General features: G+C 41.1%; 1 protein-coding gene across 5 annotated transcripts in view; it reads left to right on the top strand.

Annotated features, from left to right (window-relative positions):
- LOC117148016 (Kv channel-interacting protein 1) overlaps positions 1-11,583 on the top strand; it is a 79,642-nt gene extending 68,059 nt beyond the window's left edge. For 3 of the 5 annotated variants that reach the window (XM_033315180.1, XM_033315179.1, XM_033315178.1), the window contains 2 exons: positions 5,102-5,314; positions 5,937-6,149. In XM_033315180.1, the coding sequence (XP_033171071.1) occupies positions 5,102-5,314; positions 5,937-6,047 (324 nt within the window). In that variant the 3' untranslated portion in view covers positions 6,048-6,149. Of the gene's footprint in view, positions 1-5,101; positions 5,315-5,936 lie in introns of all 5 variants that reach the window. The other 2 variants (XM_033315182.1, XM_033315181.1) reach the window with 1 other exon arrangement.
- The last annotated feature ends 7,260 nt before the right edge of the window (positions 11,584-18,843 follow it).

The following is an 18,843-nucleotide window of genomic DNA, read 5'->3' as shown; positions in this document are numbered from 1 at the left end:
TATAACTTGACTAAAAATGGTCTCACAGCAAAAAGTAGTACCATTTTATACTCCTTATAACCAATACTAACAACCCCTTTCACTGTTAGACTGATTTTGTAAAATAAAATTTTGGCCGAATTTTTGCATTTTTTGTAAGGGGTACCATCATCAAAATTTGCGAAAAATTTCAAAATCCTAGAATTCCCAAACTTGAATGCAAATCGATTGGGATTTAAAAAACAAACTCAACGAGGTATGATATTCCATATTTGGGTAATTATTTCGAAAGTTTTGATCAAAATACCAAATATTTTTTTCACAAAAAATCTGGGAAACTATTTTTTCTCTGAGTTTAACTGCCAAACGATTTTTTCTAGTGCAGCTTAGAAGCAAAAGTTGTGTGGCATCGTGAGTTTCTAAATGAAGCTGATTTGGCTCAGAGGGGCGGTAAAATGGGGGCTATGAAAGGGGGATGGCGCCAAATGACGCTGCAAAACGCCCCCGAGAACAAGAGCAACAATAACAACAAGAAGAAGGACGGGCTGAGGTCAATGAGGCCACATCTTCTTGGCCTGGTAAGCGCCTTTAGTTACGGTTTATTAGTGACAGCGACCAGGGAACAGAAAGTCGGGGGAACAAAGAGTATCGCCAGATAGATGTTTAAGCGCTCTATTAACTGGCTCAGCATAAAAGTTGTAATACGCAAAGTACACACTCAGACGACAGACGCCCCGCATTAAAAGAACACCACCGTCCGCTGCCCCACCACAACCCATCCGTCTTAAAGGACATTCAAGTTTTTGGGTACCGAAAAGTGTTTGGTCATTTGGGGGAGGCAAGTGAATTGGGTCGAGTACTAAGTATATTCGCAGAAAACAAAGGCTGAGTTTAAAAGGTTTCAGCATGCTTTAGTAATAATAATTTCCATTAAAAACACAAGCTCCTTAAAGTTGCCATCAGTTGGAGCTTAAAATTTAGACTGTAACAGTTTCTCTAAGTCCACATTAATTTAAGCAGCATACTTTCCTTAGCAAATCAATTAACAATTAAATTTAAAAGCCATCTAGCTTTAAAATATTCAAAGCGGCATAATTTCCGGCTGTGACATTAGCATATTTTGCGAATTAGGCAAAATTATTGCTCATCAAAAATGGGAAAAGCTTGAAGCGTCCATGGAAAATGCAAAATGCATTTTCACAGCATTTTCGCCCGCTTTGGCTGGAGGGGGGAAAAGTGCCAAGATACCGAAAAATATAATGCTCGAAATTCGGAAATCAAAGTGAAATGTCTCGAAATTGAAATAAAAATGCTGGCGGCCAGGGGGGAAAATCTATAGTTTGCAGCGCATTCGCGTGTTTCTCTGCTGTCGCCTGTCATTGTCAACGTTTCTATTGCAGCCACTGGAATGCAAAAAAAAAGCTGGCAAAAAAAACAAAAAAACAAAACAAAAGCAGGAGCAGAAGCGGAAAAATGAGGAAAAAACCGAATAAATTTTCGTGAATCGGGAGGAGGAGCAACCACCGCCCCCCGTGGCGCATGCAAATTGCGAATGATTTTGTCTATTTTTCTTTTTTTTTGGCGTGCCTCTTGTTTTTTCGCTTTATTCAGAGACTTGCGACTGCCCCTGCAATGTCCGAGCATGAACTCCACTTCCGGTTGTCAGAGAAGCAAGCAGTTGGGGGCACAGGAAGCTCACAGACACATGAACACATAGACACCAACACACACACGCACACACACACACAGTGCCATTGAAACGATGAATTATGGCGATTTTAACGCCAACTTTGTCAGGCACTGTGACTTAATGGGCAGGGAACAGGGAATGTCGGAGGGGAAAAACAATGAAAAACATGGGCAGGGGCGGAAAAATGGGAGTAGGCGAGTCCAAGACATTCCGACAGAAGACAGAAGTGCAGGAAAGGAAAGGAAATGCCGGGCATGGCAGCTAAACAGAAACGCAAAACCCAAGTCAAACAATGGGACAGTTCTGGGAGAAAAGGATAAACTCCAGAGGCAAAGAGAAGAGATCGTGACACGGATAAAATGCCAGGTCCTTTACAACTAAATATAAAAAAAGGTGGTATAAGCTACCAACTTTCAACTGAAACCAATAATTTATTACACAGAATTAAGATTTTTTATATTTAATAGCAATAATATCATTTCTTATAGCAAAAACGTCATATTTAATGGCTTCTTGCAATTGAAGGGCTCAGCCCACTGAACATAGTAGTTCATAAATATTTTATTGGATAATTTGCAGGCCTTCGCTCGCATTTATGAACAGTCGAGTGCAATTTAGAAATCAATAGTGCATTGCAGTCAGCGTTACATCCTCGAGTGTCTGGCTGGAAATAATCGCAATCACGTCAGCCGTCCATCTCTGAGCGTTCGCTCCCTATTTGGCCCACAGTTACCCACATTCCACTGGCTTTTCCCGCTTTCTCCGCTTTCTCTGCTCTCTCCGCTTTCCCCTCGACAGCTTATCTCTTGCGAGCTCTTGCCTTTTTGCCTGCTCGCCATTTTCGTTGTTGAATAATGACCTCAAAATTGTAATGACTACGAGGCACGTACTCGATATAAAGCATGTACAAAGAAGCGCCCTTAACCCATGTTGCCCCCACACCCTTAACCCGCCCCCCAAGGACCAACCTATACGCATCCCACTCGCACGGCAGTAATTCCGTAGTTTTGTGTGTGACGCTCTGACTAAGTAGACTTCCGCTTTTCAATTAAGTTCCACATATTGTTGCAAGGTGTTTTATGCGCGATTTGCATGACAGTCGCGTTTATTAAACTGCCAACCAGAGTGGTGGCAGAAGTAAATGGCCCAGGCTAGGGCAATATAAAAAAAAAAGCAAAAAAGCGAAAAGCACAAAACAGGATAACAGCAAACCTGTCACGGCCATATTGAAATTGTGAAATTGTGAAATTGTGGGCAGGGCCAATATGCCAGGGGTAAAATGGCAAAAGAGTGTGTGACCTGTTTACGCTGGCAGAAAAGATAAATTGCTCAAGTGTGCGAGATAAAAGCAATCGAGTGGCGTTGCCCAAAGGGGGGGAAATAAATATAAAAAACACATAGACACACACATATGCATGCATACACAGACACATACACATACACTTACACATAGAGATGGCATCCAGCAGGAGTGCATGGCAACTGCGTAGAAAGGATTGAAAGTGGACGCCTTTGGCAAGCAGTGAAGTAAAGCAACCAGGTTAACATGACACTTGAGTGGTGCAGCCAGCAGTTTGTTTTGATCACTTAAACAAACCCTGAAATAAACGACTGAAAACTAAAACTGCTGGTCAATTCTCACATTCGAATGGAAATGGTAAACTTTTGATTCCCCTCGAACAAATTAAGGCCTTAATTCGAGATGAATGGCTATCTAAATATCGAACAATGTTAGTTCGACAATGAAGCCAATATTCCTTAGAAATATGTTACGGATTATTTTCTGCATAACTAAATACTGGTCATTAAGCATGCATTCACATACCAATATGGTCAAGAAATTTGAACGGAATTTCTCTCTCTAATTGAAGGATTATTTCTCCGTTCTGTGCGAGTATCGTTGCCATTTTTGCTTAAAACGATGGGGATAACAAAGAGGGGCTCAAACCATATATTACCCCCTTATTCCAGTAGACTACTTTTAATTAATTTACCATCCCTAGCTAACCGTAGAACTATGCTTGGAACAGTTTTTATTTGTAAACTTATTCGTGGGGATGTTGAGAGTCCCGACTTGATTAGTCGGCTTAACTTCTCGGTTCCAAGTAGATTCACTAGAAACTATATACCCCTTATCTTAAATCATTGTAGATCTAATTATGAGTTGCATGACCCTTACAGAGTTTTATGTTCTGACTATAATAGACTTTATCCTATTATCTGTAATCTTGACTCTCTGCCGCTATTAAAACAATCGATTTTATCTTTTCTATTACATAATTAGATCCTACTAACACTAATATTTAACATAATTATTCCTCATTATATTCATTTCCTCGTTCCTATTCTATTTTTTATATCGCGTCTATATCTTCTCGCGAATCGAGCCGTACGATACACGGCAGCGCCCCTCGGTCGGTTGGGCGGGAGGTGTGGCCGTGGGACCCGTGCGAAAAAAAAAAAAAAAAAAAAAAAAAAAAGTCACTCGATTGCCTTGTTAGCCATCCACTCCATGGTCCAATTCACTCCCATTAAGCAGTGCAAAGCATTGGGCACAGCATGGAAAAACTATCATAAATCCGCTTAATCACTCGGCCAGAGTGCAAACTTCACTTCGAATTTTCAATTTTCAGCTTGTTTTGCCAGCTTGCCACTTGGCAATTTGTCCACGTCGAATAGTGAAAGTTTCTTGCCTCGTTTCCGGTGAATTTCGTACAATTCTTTTTTTTGTGTGCCATTCTATTTCGGTTTGATAAATTAGTCGGACGCTGCAATTGCCCAAATGGCCAGAGAACAAGACACAAATGATGCTCCTGTCCGAGTTCGTATTCCTGCTCCTTTTTTCGTATTTTTTCTTTTTGGTTTTTTGTCTTCATTTCGCCCCCAGACTTCGCCCATTCGGTATGCAAAAGCAAGATTCAGTTCACCGTCAGCTGTGGCCTTCCCAAAAATGCCTCAACACCTCCTGAGGCACCGAAAAGTGTGCTGGGGGGTCGTAAAAACTTTTCCCCATTCTCCTTGCAAGTTCTTATCTAGGTACATTTGTCATACAAAGCATAGAAATAAATGTCCACTTCAGCAGCGGCAGTAACAGCAGCCGGAAATGAGAAGAAGAGGAAGAAGTACAGTCGAGGCGCAGCTAATAAAGCTATTGATTCAAATAACCTATTTTGTTTGGTAATTACGTGAAAATCAACCAGAAATATTAGTAGGATAGTACGGAAAAGATAATAGTTGGTTATAATAGTTAATCCTTTACTGTAGAAATTCATGGAGTATTGCCTAGAACTAGAATGCTGAACGCAGGTGTACTTCACTGCGGTTTACGAGCAATTTCTTAAAACATATTTTCAATTTCTTTTATACCTGTAATTCGCCTCAACCACCACCACCAGCCGTATTTATGCCAACTTATTTCTCTTCCTGTCACAGGACTTTGTTCAAGGACTTTCGATACTGTCGCGCGGCTCCGTGGAGGAGAAGCTGCGCTGGACCTTCTCGCTGTACGACATCAATGGCGACGGCTTCATTACGAGGGAGGAAATGACTGACATTGTAACTGCCATATACGAGCTGATGGGCCGCCTGCCGGACGAGTGTCCCGAGGAGGAGAAGATCAAGGGCAAGGTGGAGCAGATCTTCCAGGTGAGTCGTCGTCGCCGGCGATGCCGCCACCGCTAAAAACTCGAAATCTTCGAATTCCAAATTCGCGGCCATTATTTATGCTAATTACGCGCGTACAATTTGAATTTGACTCGCGAACATGAAACTTATTTACTTTGCATTATGCAAATTCAAATTGTCTATTTCAATTTGCCGGCCAGCAAACTCAGGCTGGCCAGAATGGATGGGCAGGGTAGGTTGGCTTCATCCGCAGGACATCGTCCTGTTTGGCTTGCCAGTCACGCGTTGTCATTAGCGGTCGTTGGCATTCCGAATAAATTGAGCGCATCAAATGCGACCGGCGAAAGCTCTTAAACAGCGGCATGCGAGAGTGAAATTGATGATAGATGGCCAGGATCATTCATGGCGCATTCCGAAAGTTGTCCTGTCCGACGCTCTAAATCAAAATTCCATAGCACGCGTTTGGGGGCCGGAAACGGAAGCAGTTTGTCAAAGCAGTGCCGTTGGCAAGCAGTCAGCACTCAGCGGTCTGTGCAAGCTGTTGCTTCCTTTAATATGCAACAGAAATATGGATTGAAATTAGAAATAAAGAAAACACCCATTAAGATGTATAACATGTAATTGCTCGTCTTCTTACCTACAGAAAATGGATACCAATCGCGATGGCGTGGTCACGCTGGAGGAGTTTCTGGAGGCCTGTCGCAATGACGACGCCATCTCCCGGTCGATGTCCGTGTTCGACACAGCGTTCTGACCATATCCGACGGACAAGGGCGATGAGTACACGGTGCCCCGGCGGCGGCGACATCAGCTGTCGGCACAGCAGCAGCATCTGCAGCATCAGAAGCATCAGCAGCAGGAGCCAGAGAAACGTAAGTCCAACCACAAGACGAAGAACAAGCAACAGCAAAAACAGCAGCAACCACATAGCACTAGACATCAAAACTGTTGTCACATAATCGACATGGATGGCGATAGCACCACCAGCACCACCACCGCCTCGGCGGCCACTGGAACAACACTCAATTGCAATGTCCTATATGATTACGGAGCGGAGGAGGAGGATGACAACGACCAGGACGAGGATGATGAGGACTCCGATGAGGAGTACAGATCCTTTGTCTGCCGCCACTGCCAAAGGTCGCAGTCGGTGGTGCAGCAGCCCAGATCCAATCGTCGATCGCAATCGCAGTCCAAGTCGCGCAAGCGCAGCAAGAGCAGGAAGCGCCACCAGAGCAAACAGGGTCACCATCAGGGCCAGCAGGGCCATCAGGGTCACCGCGGTCAGCAGCTGACCCGGTGGCCGGAAATCAATGTTGCCAACGAGCAGGCTATTCGCTTCCGGTGTCCGCAGGTGGGGCCGCAGGTGGGTCGCGACCTCCACACACCCCAGCCCATGCACTTCCATCATCCCCAGTCGCAGAGCCAGAAGGCCAAGAGCAAGTCCCGGCCGCGGAAGCACCGGGCATGCCCACCTGCTCCGCTATCGAAAGCTGGAGCAGCAGCATCTGCAGCAGCACCTGGTCCACCTGCACCACCTGCGCCACCAGCAGATCCGTCACAGCTACCGCCCTCCGAACTGCACCCCCTTGCACCCCTCAACGTGGTTGTGGGCGGGGACGAGGTCGAGGTCGATCCGCAGCAGCCACAGCCGCCCACCACCCCCGACTCGCCGTCGCTGGTCACCGTGAGCACCTGGTACACGGTGGCCAAGCAGGGTGTCTCCTGCTAATCGCGGTGAGCAGTGAGTATCCTTGCCAGCACCACCCAACCAACCAAACAAGAAGCCACTTTGCACCCCAGTCAAAATCCCCTTGAAAGGATGGCACTGATATCTCTAGATGCTTAAAATCATTTTTAAATTATGCAAGAATGAATAGACTATCGGTATTTAACCATAGAATTCAATTTTGGACCCAAACGGAGACTTTGAATTATTTTAAGCCCCTAGAGATCTGTGTGGCATGCCCCAGTAAAACGCTTTCCCGTTTCGGTGTTTGAATATATGTATACAATATGTATATTTTGTGCTTAAATAAATTATATATGTGTGTTTCAGGGTGGATCTCTGAAAAGTCTAAATCGGCAATAACTAAGGTTTATTATTATTCAAAATAATATATCGATTGTCTTTAATAATTAAACTCAAATTTATCTTTAATTCTTAAAGGGATACAACATAAATTTAAGTTTTTTAACTGTTTGTTTACAAACTTACAAAAAAATAGAAAATTGTTAAAAAAAAGGATACAAAATTGTAAATACAAAGCTATAGATATTTTCTAAAATATAATTGGATGTTAAAGCTGAGATCCGCCCGATTGTGCATTATGTTTCCGATTTATCCTATAATTTGTACTGTAATTAGCCAAATGAAGTTTACAAGAAATTTAAAACGTTCTCTGTGTGTATCGATTGATGTTGCAAACTGTCAAATGTGTTATAGTCTTAAATACGTATAAAAATCTATAGAAAATGTAAGTGAAAGTGAACCAAAAACGAAAATATATGAAAAGCATTCAAATGTTTACTTTATGTTCCCTTGAGTTCTATCATTTGTGCCCAGAAAAGTCTTCTTAGAAATGTTGATAGATGTCCTAGAGTTACATAAATTGACGTTAGCTGTGATGGAAAAACAAAGTATATTAAACCACAAAAAAAAAAACTTTAATATTAATTGTAAAAAAAAATGGATGATTCTATCAAAACTTGTGGGAAAAAATTGCTCAAACGAAAATTGTTGCTATATATGAAGCTTAGAGTGTGTGGGTGTGTTTTGAATGTGTGTGTGTGCATTGGGAGAGCTAGAGAGAAAAACTTTTTTGACAGAATAATTTTCAACATTTGAATGCCTCACTTGAAGGTTTTTTCTTGCAATAGTTCCGACTAAAAGCGAAAATTGAAATGCTGTCGTTCCGTTAATTAAATTCTGTAAAATACCCAGAAATCATATTAAATAAAATCTATATGCAGATTAATGAACAGACCAATTTCAGGCCATCGCTTGGCTTTAACAAAAACGCTGTTGTCATTCAAATGCAAATTGAATATTGAATTGGTCTTTGGCGAAAAATGAGTCAAATAACCAAATTGTTTTAATTGAAAGCAGCTTTCTACTTTATTGGATAAATGCAAAAGGCTGCCAGTTTGAATTCCATTCGATTTGCATTATTTCACATAGAAATTCGTGTTCTTCAAACTGTTGTGAAGTTTGCTGAGCGTTAACTTTTTTGCTAACTGTTATTGCTTGTCATGCTTTTGTTGTTGTTTTCATTATGCCACATTGGACACACCAAGGAGACACACGCACACTTGCACACAGACACACCAGAACACCAACACACCGACACCGCACACATATGCAAGGCAAAATCAACGAGGATGCAAACGCATGGGAATTGAAATTCGTGTATGGCAATTAAAATATCTGCTTTCTTTCTCTCCCTTTCTCTCTCTCTTTCTCTCTCTCTCTCTTTTCTCTTTCTCTCTCTCTTTCTCTCTCATTCTGGCCCGCACATACATAACTCACACACACTCTCTTAAATAAACACACACACACACATGTGCAGAAATTTGCATAGAAACTAAATGAAATGCGTAGCAAGAAAGACAACGCGAATCTGCCAAAATAAAAATCTAGGTACCGCACGTCCATTAATATGCAATTATGGATGTGTTTGTGCAACTGTAAAAATAATGAAAGTGTGCGGAAAAATTGGAGAGGCCAACGAAAACACGATTTCATCGGCATAATTGTCTGGGTCGCATTTAAAGGGCTGCAAGCAGTGCAGTGCAGTTCTCAACTGTAAGTACATTGTCGCACCGGAAGTGCCACTGCTTGCCTTCAGAAAACACAGATATATGAAAATTGACACTGTGTAAGTGCACGCAACTTACACGGAACCCATTGAAAATTGAAAATGTACGAAACGAAAGCTTTACACAATGAAACTAAAACTAAACCTAAAAACTTACTCTTAACGATTTAATGAAACATATATAGAGAGAAATTTAAACTACACAGAAACTATATTTATACGAAAAGAAAATAGCAAGAAGAAAAATACTAATTACATTAAATTGGAACCAGTTTGACTTTCTATTTGAAATATATGTAAACACACGACACACACACATGCACAAGCAAAAGCCTGTGGGTAAATATATGTGTAAATCAAAATAATAGCCGCAAATACAAAAGCCACGTGAAGGAGAATCGAGAATTGGAGAAATGGAGAAATGCTCCCCGAGGCGTATGCGTAATGTTGAGTGTATTGTTTCTGCGCATATATTCTCCATTAGCAAATTAGTGACAATGATGAAATGTCATCAAGTCGGCCGGCGATATGTACTATATACATCTGGTGTGTGTGCCTGTTGTGTGTGCGAGTGTGCAAGCTAAATCAAATAAAAACAAAAGTTTGAATCAGAAATTGGACCACAGCAAACAAAGAAGTAGCATAAAACGATATCCGCTGTATATGCATATTATATTTACATATACATATATATATATACATAAATATATATGCACACAAAGCATATATATATGTATAGATATGTACCAGGCATACAGTATTTAACAAGTGCATAGGTGTGTAATTGTAATTTTTTGTAGCTAGAACTAAGGGACACACAGAAAATAAATGGAGAACTATTAGCTAATAGATAATTGGAAAATGGTTAATTGGACATCTTGTTGTACATAGTTAGTGAGTGGTTTGTTTTCGCCGTTAAACCAACTACAAATCTTTCTCTATATTAACTCTAAACTCAAAGTAATTGTTGCATTTTTAAACCCTTTAAATACATAGCTGTGTACTTAGCTGTAGTCTTCCAGAAGTAATCGAACAAAAAAAAATCGAACCGAGATGCTGATGATAACTCTATTCCACTTAGATTGAACCTGTAGCAAATTTGTACCTTAGCCGAAACACCCACAAAAAGCTTTCAAAAACAATAAAACTCTCTTCTTAATAGACGAAACAAAAACCGAAACCGAGTCCAATAAATAAAGCCCATATATACAAAACTGTTGCTGTCGTAGTTGAAGAAGAACTGTATTATTTTTGGATAAATGTTATCGATTTTCTGCCCACTTTCAAGGTTATTCAATGTTAGATCCTTCGAACTATTGGTTTCCCACTGCATATATGTAGTATTTACATATGATCGGTCTGATCAAGGGCACGACAATATCGAAAAGGAGCCACAGAAGTACTAAACGACATATATAATACCCTCCCACCCCAGACTAACACACACACATAGTACTCCCCTCTCTTTCTCTCTAACTATCACTGTCTCCCTCTCTATATCTCTCTACTTGTCTGTGTGTGTGAATTAGCAATCAAATACTAATGCAAAATCTTTTTCAAAAACTAAGTGTCAAATTTTCAAGAAAACATAAAAACATAGAGAAAACCTCAAAGAAAAACTTGGCAAATTGACAGAGACAAACAGATAGAGAAAAGCAGAAAAGCAGAAAAAATTGATAAATTGGAGGATTGCCAACCTAGTTGCAAGTATTTTCCAGGCCTAAGCCTTAACGATTAGACAAATGCAAATAATTGTAAACACAAAGAAATATATGCATATGAAGTGTGTGTTTTTTCCTAATTTATAAGCTGTTGAAATCAAATTTTACCAATGAAAGTAAGTATTAAACAAGTATTGACGCAGAGAAACTCTCGTTTTAGAGAATCACTTGAATTTTTCAGTTGTTAATGTAAAAACTGTATTAGCCATTTATTTGTGAGCGATATACTGTGTGTTAAAAACCAAAAAACTAACAAGAACTAAAACCAAATACAAAGAGCAGAAAATACATGTCATAGCATAGGCCTAAGTGCGACATTTATTGGGGGACTCCAGAAGGCAAACGGAAGTACTATATATACATGCATATATATCAAAAACCGAATTGTTATCGGCCGAACGACGTTTTAAAGCCACTAAGAGAATTTCCAGTGTTATCAATCGATCGATGTATGTACGTCTTCTGGGCCAAAATGCGATTGAGCCACGTTATAAACACAATTACAAATTGATAAACTTACGAGTATATACACAAATATACTAATGTACTAGTCGTAAAAAATAGCTGATCTTTTTTGGTGTAAATTTTAAACGATAATACCAAGCGAACAAACTTTCCATGCAATAAAAAACAAAAAACAAAACACATTGTTTCAAAACTACAAAGAAGTGTCGTTTAAATGCAAAACTGCATGAACCAAAAAGTAATGAAAACGAAAAACCAAAAAATATGAGCATGAAAACACTTAATTAAAAAAAAAGAACAAATATTTTTTTTGTGAAGTTAAAATATGTATAAAAATAAAAGATATAAAGAAAAATAAAAAACCAGATGAAATATAAAAACAAATGCAGCGGCGGTATTTTCATTTATATAGCAAAAAAAAAAAACGTATTTATATGAAAAAATCCCAAAAAAACAACAGAACTCTTTCCTTTGCAGTAGAAAATTTCTTGACCTGCGGAAGCAGCCAACTTTTGTAGGTTTCCGGTTGGCCAAAGTGGTCCAACTGGCCAAGTTGAAGTGGAAAAGTTAGCCGATGCATGCGGAATGCAGCCGAGCGGCTAATGGAATCGCAGTGGGCGCATTTGTATGCCGATCAGAGCGGGAAATTAATACGGAATTAGCTGGTTATGCCCGCATGATTCGCCCCCACTCAATCCAGATCGAAGCTCCTCTCGACCGGCCACGTCCTGCAATTATAATGCGGTCGGGCTACGGGCACGCACACAAGGAAACCCACTTAATTGTTACATAAAAAATTGGCCAAGGGGCCAACGGGAGTGGAGGGGGCGACGGGGTAGCGGTCAGCATGGTAATCGTTAATTAAATCACGTTGTACCGGAAATGAAGTTATTGACAGGGCCAAGTGTGGGACGAGGTGTAATTGCCCTGGCCCGGAGTATCGCCTTCATGTTCCATTAGGGACACAACGGTGTGCGCAATTTCATGGACAAACGCAACTTTTCAATTTGTTTCAATGCCAAAACGGTCGACGCAGCTCCACTCCACTCCTTTGGCCCACAAATACCAAATGGCCAGCCGCACACGTACGCGCTCCTAGCCACATTTGACCAATGTCCATGCACGTTGGCCCGGTCCGAACTGAGCTGGTGCTCCATGCTGGCCAAAACGGAGTTGGCCGGAATCGTGACGGCAACAGCAATGTCGGCCTTCTTCTATTTGGCTTGCTAGAGAGATTATGTGTTTGCTCTTATAAAAATATATATATATATATCTCAATAGCTACATAAGCTGCTTGATCATCGCTTGATTACAATTAGTCTCTTCACTTTTATTTCTAGTGAAAATCCCGAAACTTATGCCATTTCCCATGCATATGTGCCACTTTAATCCCCCTCCTCACCAGGCATTCATGTGAGTTTGGCAACTGGCTCACATTCTCGGCAGCTTACAAGGAAGTTAGCACAACATTGGCATTAAGTTCGGGCCACCTACTGCTGCTCCTTTGAATGGAGAAATCCTATATTATCGATTGTCGACATACCATACATGGTCGATGTGCTTTCGAGTTGAGTTAACAGTAAAACCATTTATGCCATTGTTGTCATCAGCTGCTGCTCTGCTGCTCTTCTTTGGCCATCCGCTTTTGGGCCAAGTTGCGCATAAATATTTACGGGATTATCCAAACTGTTGGCACAGACATTGACGGCGATTAAAGTGGATTGCCGGTCCAAGTTGACTAAGCCAATCGAAGGACCTCGATCCGATTCGGAATCGGCATCGGATACGGAGACCAGGTGCCTCATCTGCATGCCTTGAGGGGCCAAGAGTGCAATAAAACCATTTGGCCATAAATGCATTCGGTATTCACGTTTTTTTTTCTGCCTTTTTTGCTTGCCATTTTGGCAATCGATAAAAGCCATCAAGGACTCGCATTAAATCCTGTTTCCTGTCCAACTATTTATTAACAAACCACCATCAACAACCCCTATATCATTCGGGATAATCACATTCGGTGACAGTTGCCAGGAAAAGATTTCATAAGTTTTTATGTCTTTATTTTGTGTGCTCCGGGTGGGTCGGAAAATCAGAATCTGTGCCGGAGACAGATGAAAGTGTCCCACCATCGGCGTGGACACACAGAGAAAAAATCGTAACAATTAATTAGGATTACTGGTTATAGCCATCATCACAGTTTATGACTAGTTCGAATAGAAAAGTGTAATAAAGTCACATGGAAAAGAAGTAACCATCACGAGCATTTGCCAGCAAGTATTCCATAAAAGTAATTTACTAATTCTAGTTTCTCTCAGTGTGGCAGTGCCCCTTTTTGGACATCAGTTGAGTTGGCGTAATAAATACGGACATAACGGCAGGGGCAAGGACACGGACACGAACTATGACCGGGCCGTAAACCAGGACACATTAATGCCTCCCAAACTGAGAGAACTGCGAGCAGCGAGAGCTGCAAACTGGACATAAATGTGACACAAATGTCACACACACTTATTGATGCCGTCGGGCCAAGGAGCCGTGATGAAGTTGAGCAAACCACTTACATCTCGAGTCGGCTTAAGACCAAGTCGGAGCCCAAATTGAAAGGCCGTAACCGAAAACCGAAAAACCAAAGCTGTAATCGAACACTCTCAGATTTCGGCCAGCGGCTGGAGAAAGTGGAAAGTGGTGAAAGGGCGGGAAAGGGATACGACTTAGACCGCAAGAACACATTGTTCGTGGTGTCCAGGAATCGGAAAATGTGTGCGCATCCTTTGAAGGCAGGTCCTTTAATTGCTACTCGGCAAGTACTCGATACTCGAACTTGATTGCCAGGCGACCAACTGACATTTAATTTTAATTGTGAGCTCTAATCATAGTTTACCACACACAGTCAGAGCAAATAATATGTTGTTTTAAGTTAGAAGATCAAACTTAAAAGCTAACCCCTTGAAATAGTTAAAAACTAAAAAAATATTTCAAGTTCATAATACCTCATCATGTGAATTTCTCAATTGAATACACCCCATTAACTTTTAATTACGTTTTCGAGGCCATTCGGGCTTTATTAAAATCAATGAATGTCATTTAAATGAAATTTGAACAACATAATCACAAACTTAGTTTTGTTGTCAAGCGATATATTTATATATATTTGATCCAATTATGCGACTACGGATAATCAGCAAATGCAACCAGCAAAATGTTGTTACTCTCGCAAACGAGTATTAATTTTTCTACTTAACGCCCGGGAGTTTCAAATCTCCGAGGAATCTCTCATCAAGTTGACAACTTTCGCTTTTTCTTTCATTCCTCGCTTTTCTTTTTCGCAGCTTAGTGGTAACTTTGTTTTTTTGAGTTGCCTCTCCTTATTTTGCTTTCTGTTTTAATCACTTAATAAAAAGCGCGCAAAACATCATCAACGGCGAATTCCTTTTGGGTTTTCTCCTTGGCATTCTACGGGCTTTTGTTTGCGGGGGGTGAGTGCCGGGAAAAGCCAGGAAAAGCGGGAAAAGCGGCACAAAGGAGGTGGGAAAAGCTTTGGCGGAAGATGGCAACGCTCACCAACAATTAAGTCGCATTTGTAGTAAACTTTTGGATTACGAAAATATGTTAAGACTTTTGTTAAACTTGTCCGGTTGCAGGAAACTTTCCACACACCCTCCACCCCCCCACCAGCCACGCCCCCGCCCTTATCCTGGCTGCTAATTTGTTAGCTTTACAGTTTCAGACAAGCCCCGCCCCCTCGACCCCCACCCCTTTCGACTTGCCCTCAATAAAGTTTTACATGTGGATTTGGCGAGTCCTTATCCACACACATAGAGGAAATGAATATAGTATTAGAAAATAAGTTAAAGTATAGAGTGGATATATGAAGTCAATGGGTTTCATATTTTTAATAATAGCGGTTTTTATAGGGTATTCATATCTAAAACAAGAAACTTTTAGTACAAAATGCTTTAAAATTCCGATTCAGGATATATCCTTTTGAATTAAGCGCATATTTTGGCATTGGAAGACTCGAATGGATTTTTCCTTGTGCAGTTGGCCACATTGGCAGTCACGCAGGACACTGAGTCAACATTTATGACATTTCTTGTGGCTGCCCCGGGACACGAATTCATCCAAGTCCCTCCCAGTGGATTTTCCTTTTTCTTTTTGCCAACTTTTCAATTGCATTTCAACTTTGTCTATTGTCTGCTGCTGGAATGTTGCCACCTCTTGCTTTCATTTCCTTTCTTATTTATTTTGTTCCTTTATTTCCTCCCCCTTCTAATTTACTTTTCTTTTGTTCTTTACATGTTTTTTGCGCGTTTCTGCTTTTTATGATTATTAAAACTTACATGCGTGTGTGTGTGTGTGTAAGTGGATGATATGTGGGTGGACTAAGTTGTTAGCCAGTCGCTGCTTATTTGGTTTTTATCGCCCAAAAGGCAAATGCCATAAAATCCACGGGGAGGTGGGGTTTTGGAGAAGAAAGTACCACAATGTTGCTCGACTACTGGCTTCTAAATTTCATATTTATTGCAAATTAGTTTATGTGCGAGTGTTTTGGGGAGCGAGTTTTCGCTGACATCATCATCCTCGAATCGTTTGACATGTGCAATGGCTTGGAAGTGCACTCAAAGTGCTGCCACTGCCAAGGTCACTGCATCCACATGCCAAATCGTGACCTTGACTGGAAAAGCACAGCCAAGTATGAGCTTAGTAACTAATGATGAATGTAACCTAAACCCAAAAAAAGAGAGTTGTTAAGTCAGATACCATCCGGTTGTATTTGATCATAGTCCAAGCCCTTTAATAATATTCTGGCATTTTTATTCTAAGCTTTCACTTATCGCATACCATCTATGCCAAAGCATTTCTCCAACTTGGTCTCTTGAAGCCATTATGCGACCCTAATGTTTTTGATTACATATTTTTGTCTGAGTTATGAGTGTGGCTCTAACATTTAACATATGCGCATAAATTACACACCCAACGGCCAGGCCGAAACGAAACGAAACGAAAATGCCGAAATAAAGGTGTATATACATACGTATTTGTGCTGGCCAAGAATGGACATTGTTCGCCGGTCCTGGCTTCGAGGATAATGTGGCGTAATTAGAGGTGCAGCTGGCAAAATAACGTTCCCGGTCCCCGAGGACGATTAAGGACGATAACAGTGCGTGACACTTTCTGTTCCAATTGAGAACGAGCCACATTGGAACAGTCCACCCACCGCAGTGGCCCTCAATCGTCACGGATTTCATGACATTCGTCTATTTAGCGCTCTATATACGTATTTGAAATTTCCATTCAAATTGTATAGACCACACTTGTAAAAAGAATATATCTCGTTTTTTGTTTTGATTTTTAGAAAACGCTCAGCACTGCTTAACTGCCGTGGCATTTGCCATTCATGCTGAACACAACCGTTAACCGGAAACAGCACACACTGCCATGCAAAAAGCGGAACTCGTCCACCATTGTCATTATGCCGCTGCAAAGTAACGCTGGTTATTAAGCATAATAATTTCGCACAATTTGGCATTTTGCTATTGCAATTTCAGTAATCCAAATAGAGGATTTCGAGGACAATGGCATGCCCAATTAGTCGATGTATCGGATGTAGTTACTACGCTGAGGTGAATGTTTAGTTTTCGGTTACTAGTGCGCTCCGATTTTGGATCAACTGTGGGCCAAAGTTACCTCTTCGATTTAACAGCATAGTTCACCTAAAACTATATGCAATAAAATATATAATTTATAGAAAGAGGTAAACTTCACACGCAGATTTATCACCACACTCATTTCGCCCACTGCAGATCGAATAATGGATGGTGGAGCTAAATAAGCCCGAGGCATTATCAGTTTGGATTTAGCTGACTGACCTGACCTTAACTTTTGCTCGCTTGGATCTCCCGTGTGCATTCTGCGGCTGATGAGTCCATAAACAGCTGCAGTTTCAGCGGTTGCACTTGGCCAATTCTGCTGATTTCGCTCATTTATTGCGGCTTTGCGCGGGCAAATGGGGCGTATGCGTAATAGATTCGTTGTCCGCTCCAGTGGCCACGTAAATCAAGATTAAGTGCCGGCTGCATATAAAAAAAGATGCAGCTGCTCTAAACAATTTCCAGTTAGCAGGGCAATGAAGGCCATTGAGTTTCGAGAGCCAAATTTATCAACAGGAATTCCACAATGCGACATGTGCCAACTGGTCTGGAATAACTTGGAAAAAGTGCAATATTATTTAGCCAAGCACGTTCCTAATTGTTTAAAACTACAACAAATTAGATTCACTTACACTTTAAGGCTCTCCCTCTACTTTTAGCCAAGATATTCAATTGGTATTTTCATTTTCAGTTCATCTAATAGACCTGAGTGGCTCCCTGCTGAAGTTGATCCTATGTGCTTTTAGATGGGTTTTTCTTTGCCATTTTCCACTTTCTTTTCCAGGGTCCTTTTTTCGCCACCCCCACCCCATTTTGGCGGGACTGAGTGGGGCTTAAAAGCAAAGTTATGTCAGGACTGGCGGCTCAAATGCATTGCATCAATTAGGTGCCCACATGTAGACAGTAAAAAGTCAACGACTGACGGCAAATGGTCATCGAGGGGCGTGGCAAAGTAGGCGGGGCGGTCGGTAGGTGGCTGGCTGGCTTGGTTAAGGCTTAGGCCTAATCCTCGACAGGATTACAAACACATGCCACACGGACTCCAACGACACTCGATGCAATTGAATTGAAATCCAAATCTGAGCCGAAGTTAAAAGAGCGGCAATTTATATGCCACGACCCCAAATGCGAAACATGCACACATATAAACACAGATGAGGTCAAGAAATTAGTGAGCTCTTTCAAAATATTTTGTTCAATATTAAAAAAAAACGAATCACTTGAAACTCAATTCATTTGAAAGTAAAGTAGATCGCAATGGGTTTTTAGATAGTTCTTTATTAAAAACCACTTATTTTGACCGCGACTGTGTGTATTATAGGGACATCTGTATGTAGGGGTCTCTCCATTTTTGTGGACCGGTGGCAATCAGCAAATGGCAGCTCAAGCAAAGCATTGAAAACGATAATTTAGTGTCGGGTCAGGAACAAAGCGATGGGGTGAGGCATGGAGCGCCAGGAGGTGGGGGCTTTTGGGTTGGAAAATGGAGGGAAACACCATCACGTGCCGGCATAGAGACCATTTTCCCCATCGATATCGATAAATAAATGAACACTGCGGCTGCGGTTGGCAAAAAAAAAAAAAACAACAACAAAAAACAAGAAAACCCAAGAAAAAAATAGAAAAAGAAAATACAAAAAAAAAGAACAAATCCCCGTCTCGAAACGAACCCAAAAACGGAATAAAAATTACCCGGAAATGGAGTGCGAACTGCTGAACATGCAAATCGTGGCGTATTATTTGTTTGCTCTCAAATCGGGCCTAAACCAATCACATAGCGATTTGCATAAACCAATCAGGCATGTTAATTAACCACTTCGATTCATTTGTGAGGCAAACTTCGATTGATTGCAATCGCTTTGCGGCGAGAGTTCAAAAGTGTGAGAACTGTTAGCCAA

Source organism: Drosophila mauritiana, chromosome X (assembly GCF_004382145.1).
Source record: "Drosophila mauritiana strain mau12 chromosome X, ASM438214v1, whole genome shotgun sequence".
Taxonomy (NCBI): Eukaryota; Metazoa; Arthropoda; class Insecta; order Diptera; family Drosophilidae; genus Drosophila; species Drosophila mauritiana.
This window is presented reverse-complemented; position numbering and strand designations above follow the sequence as displayed.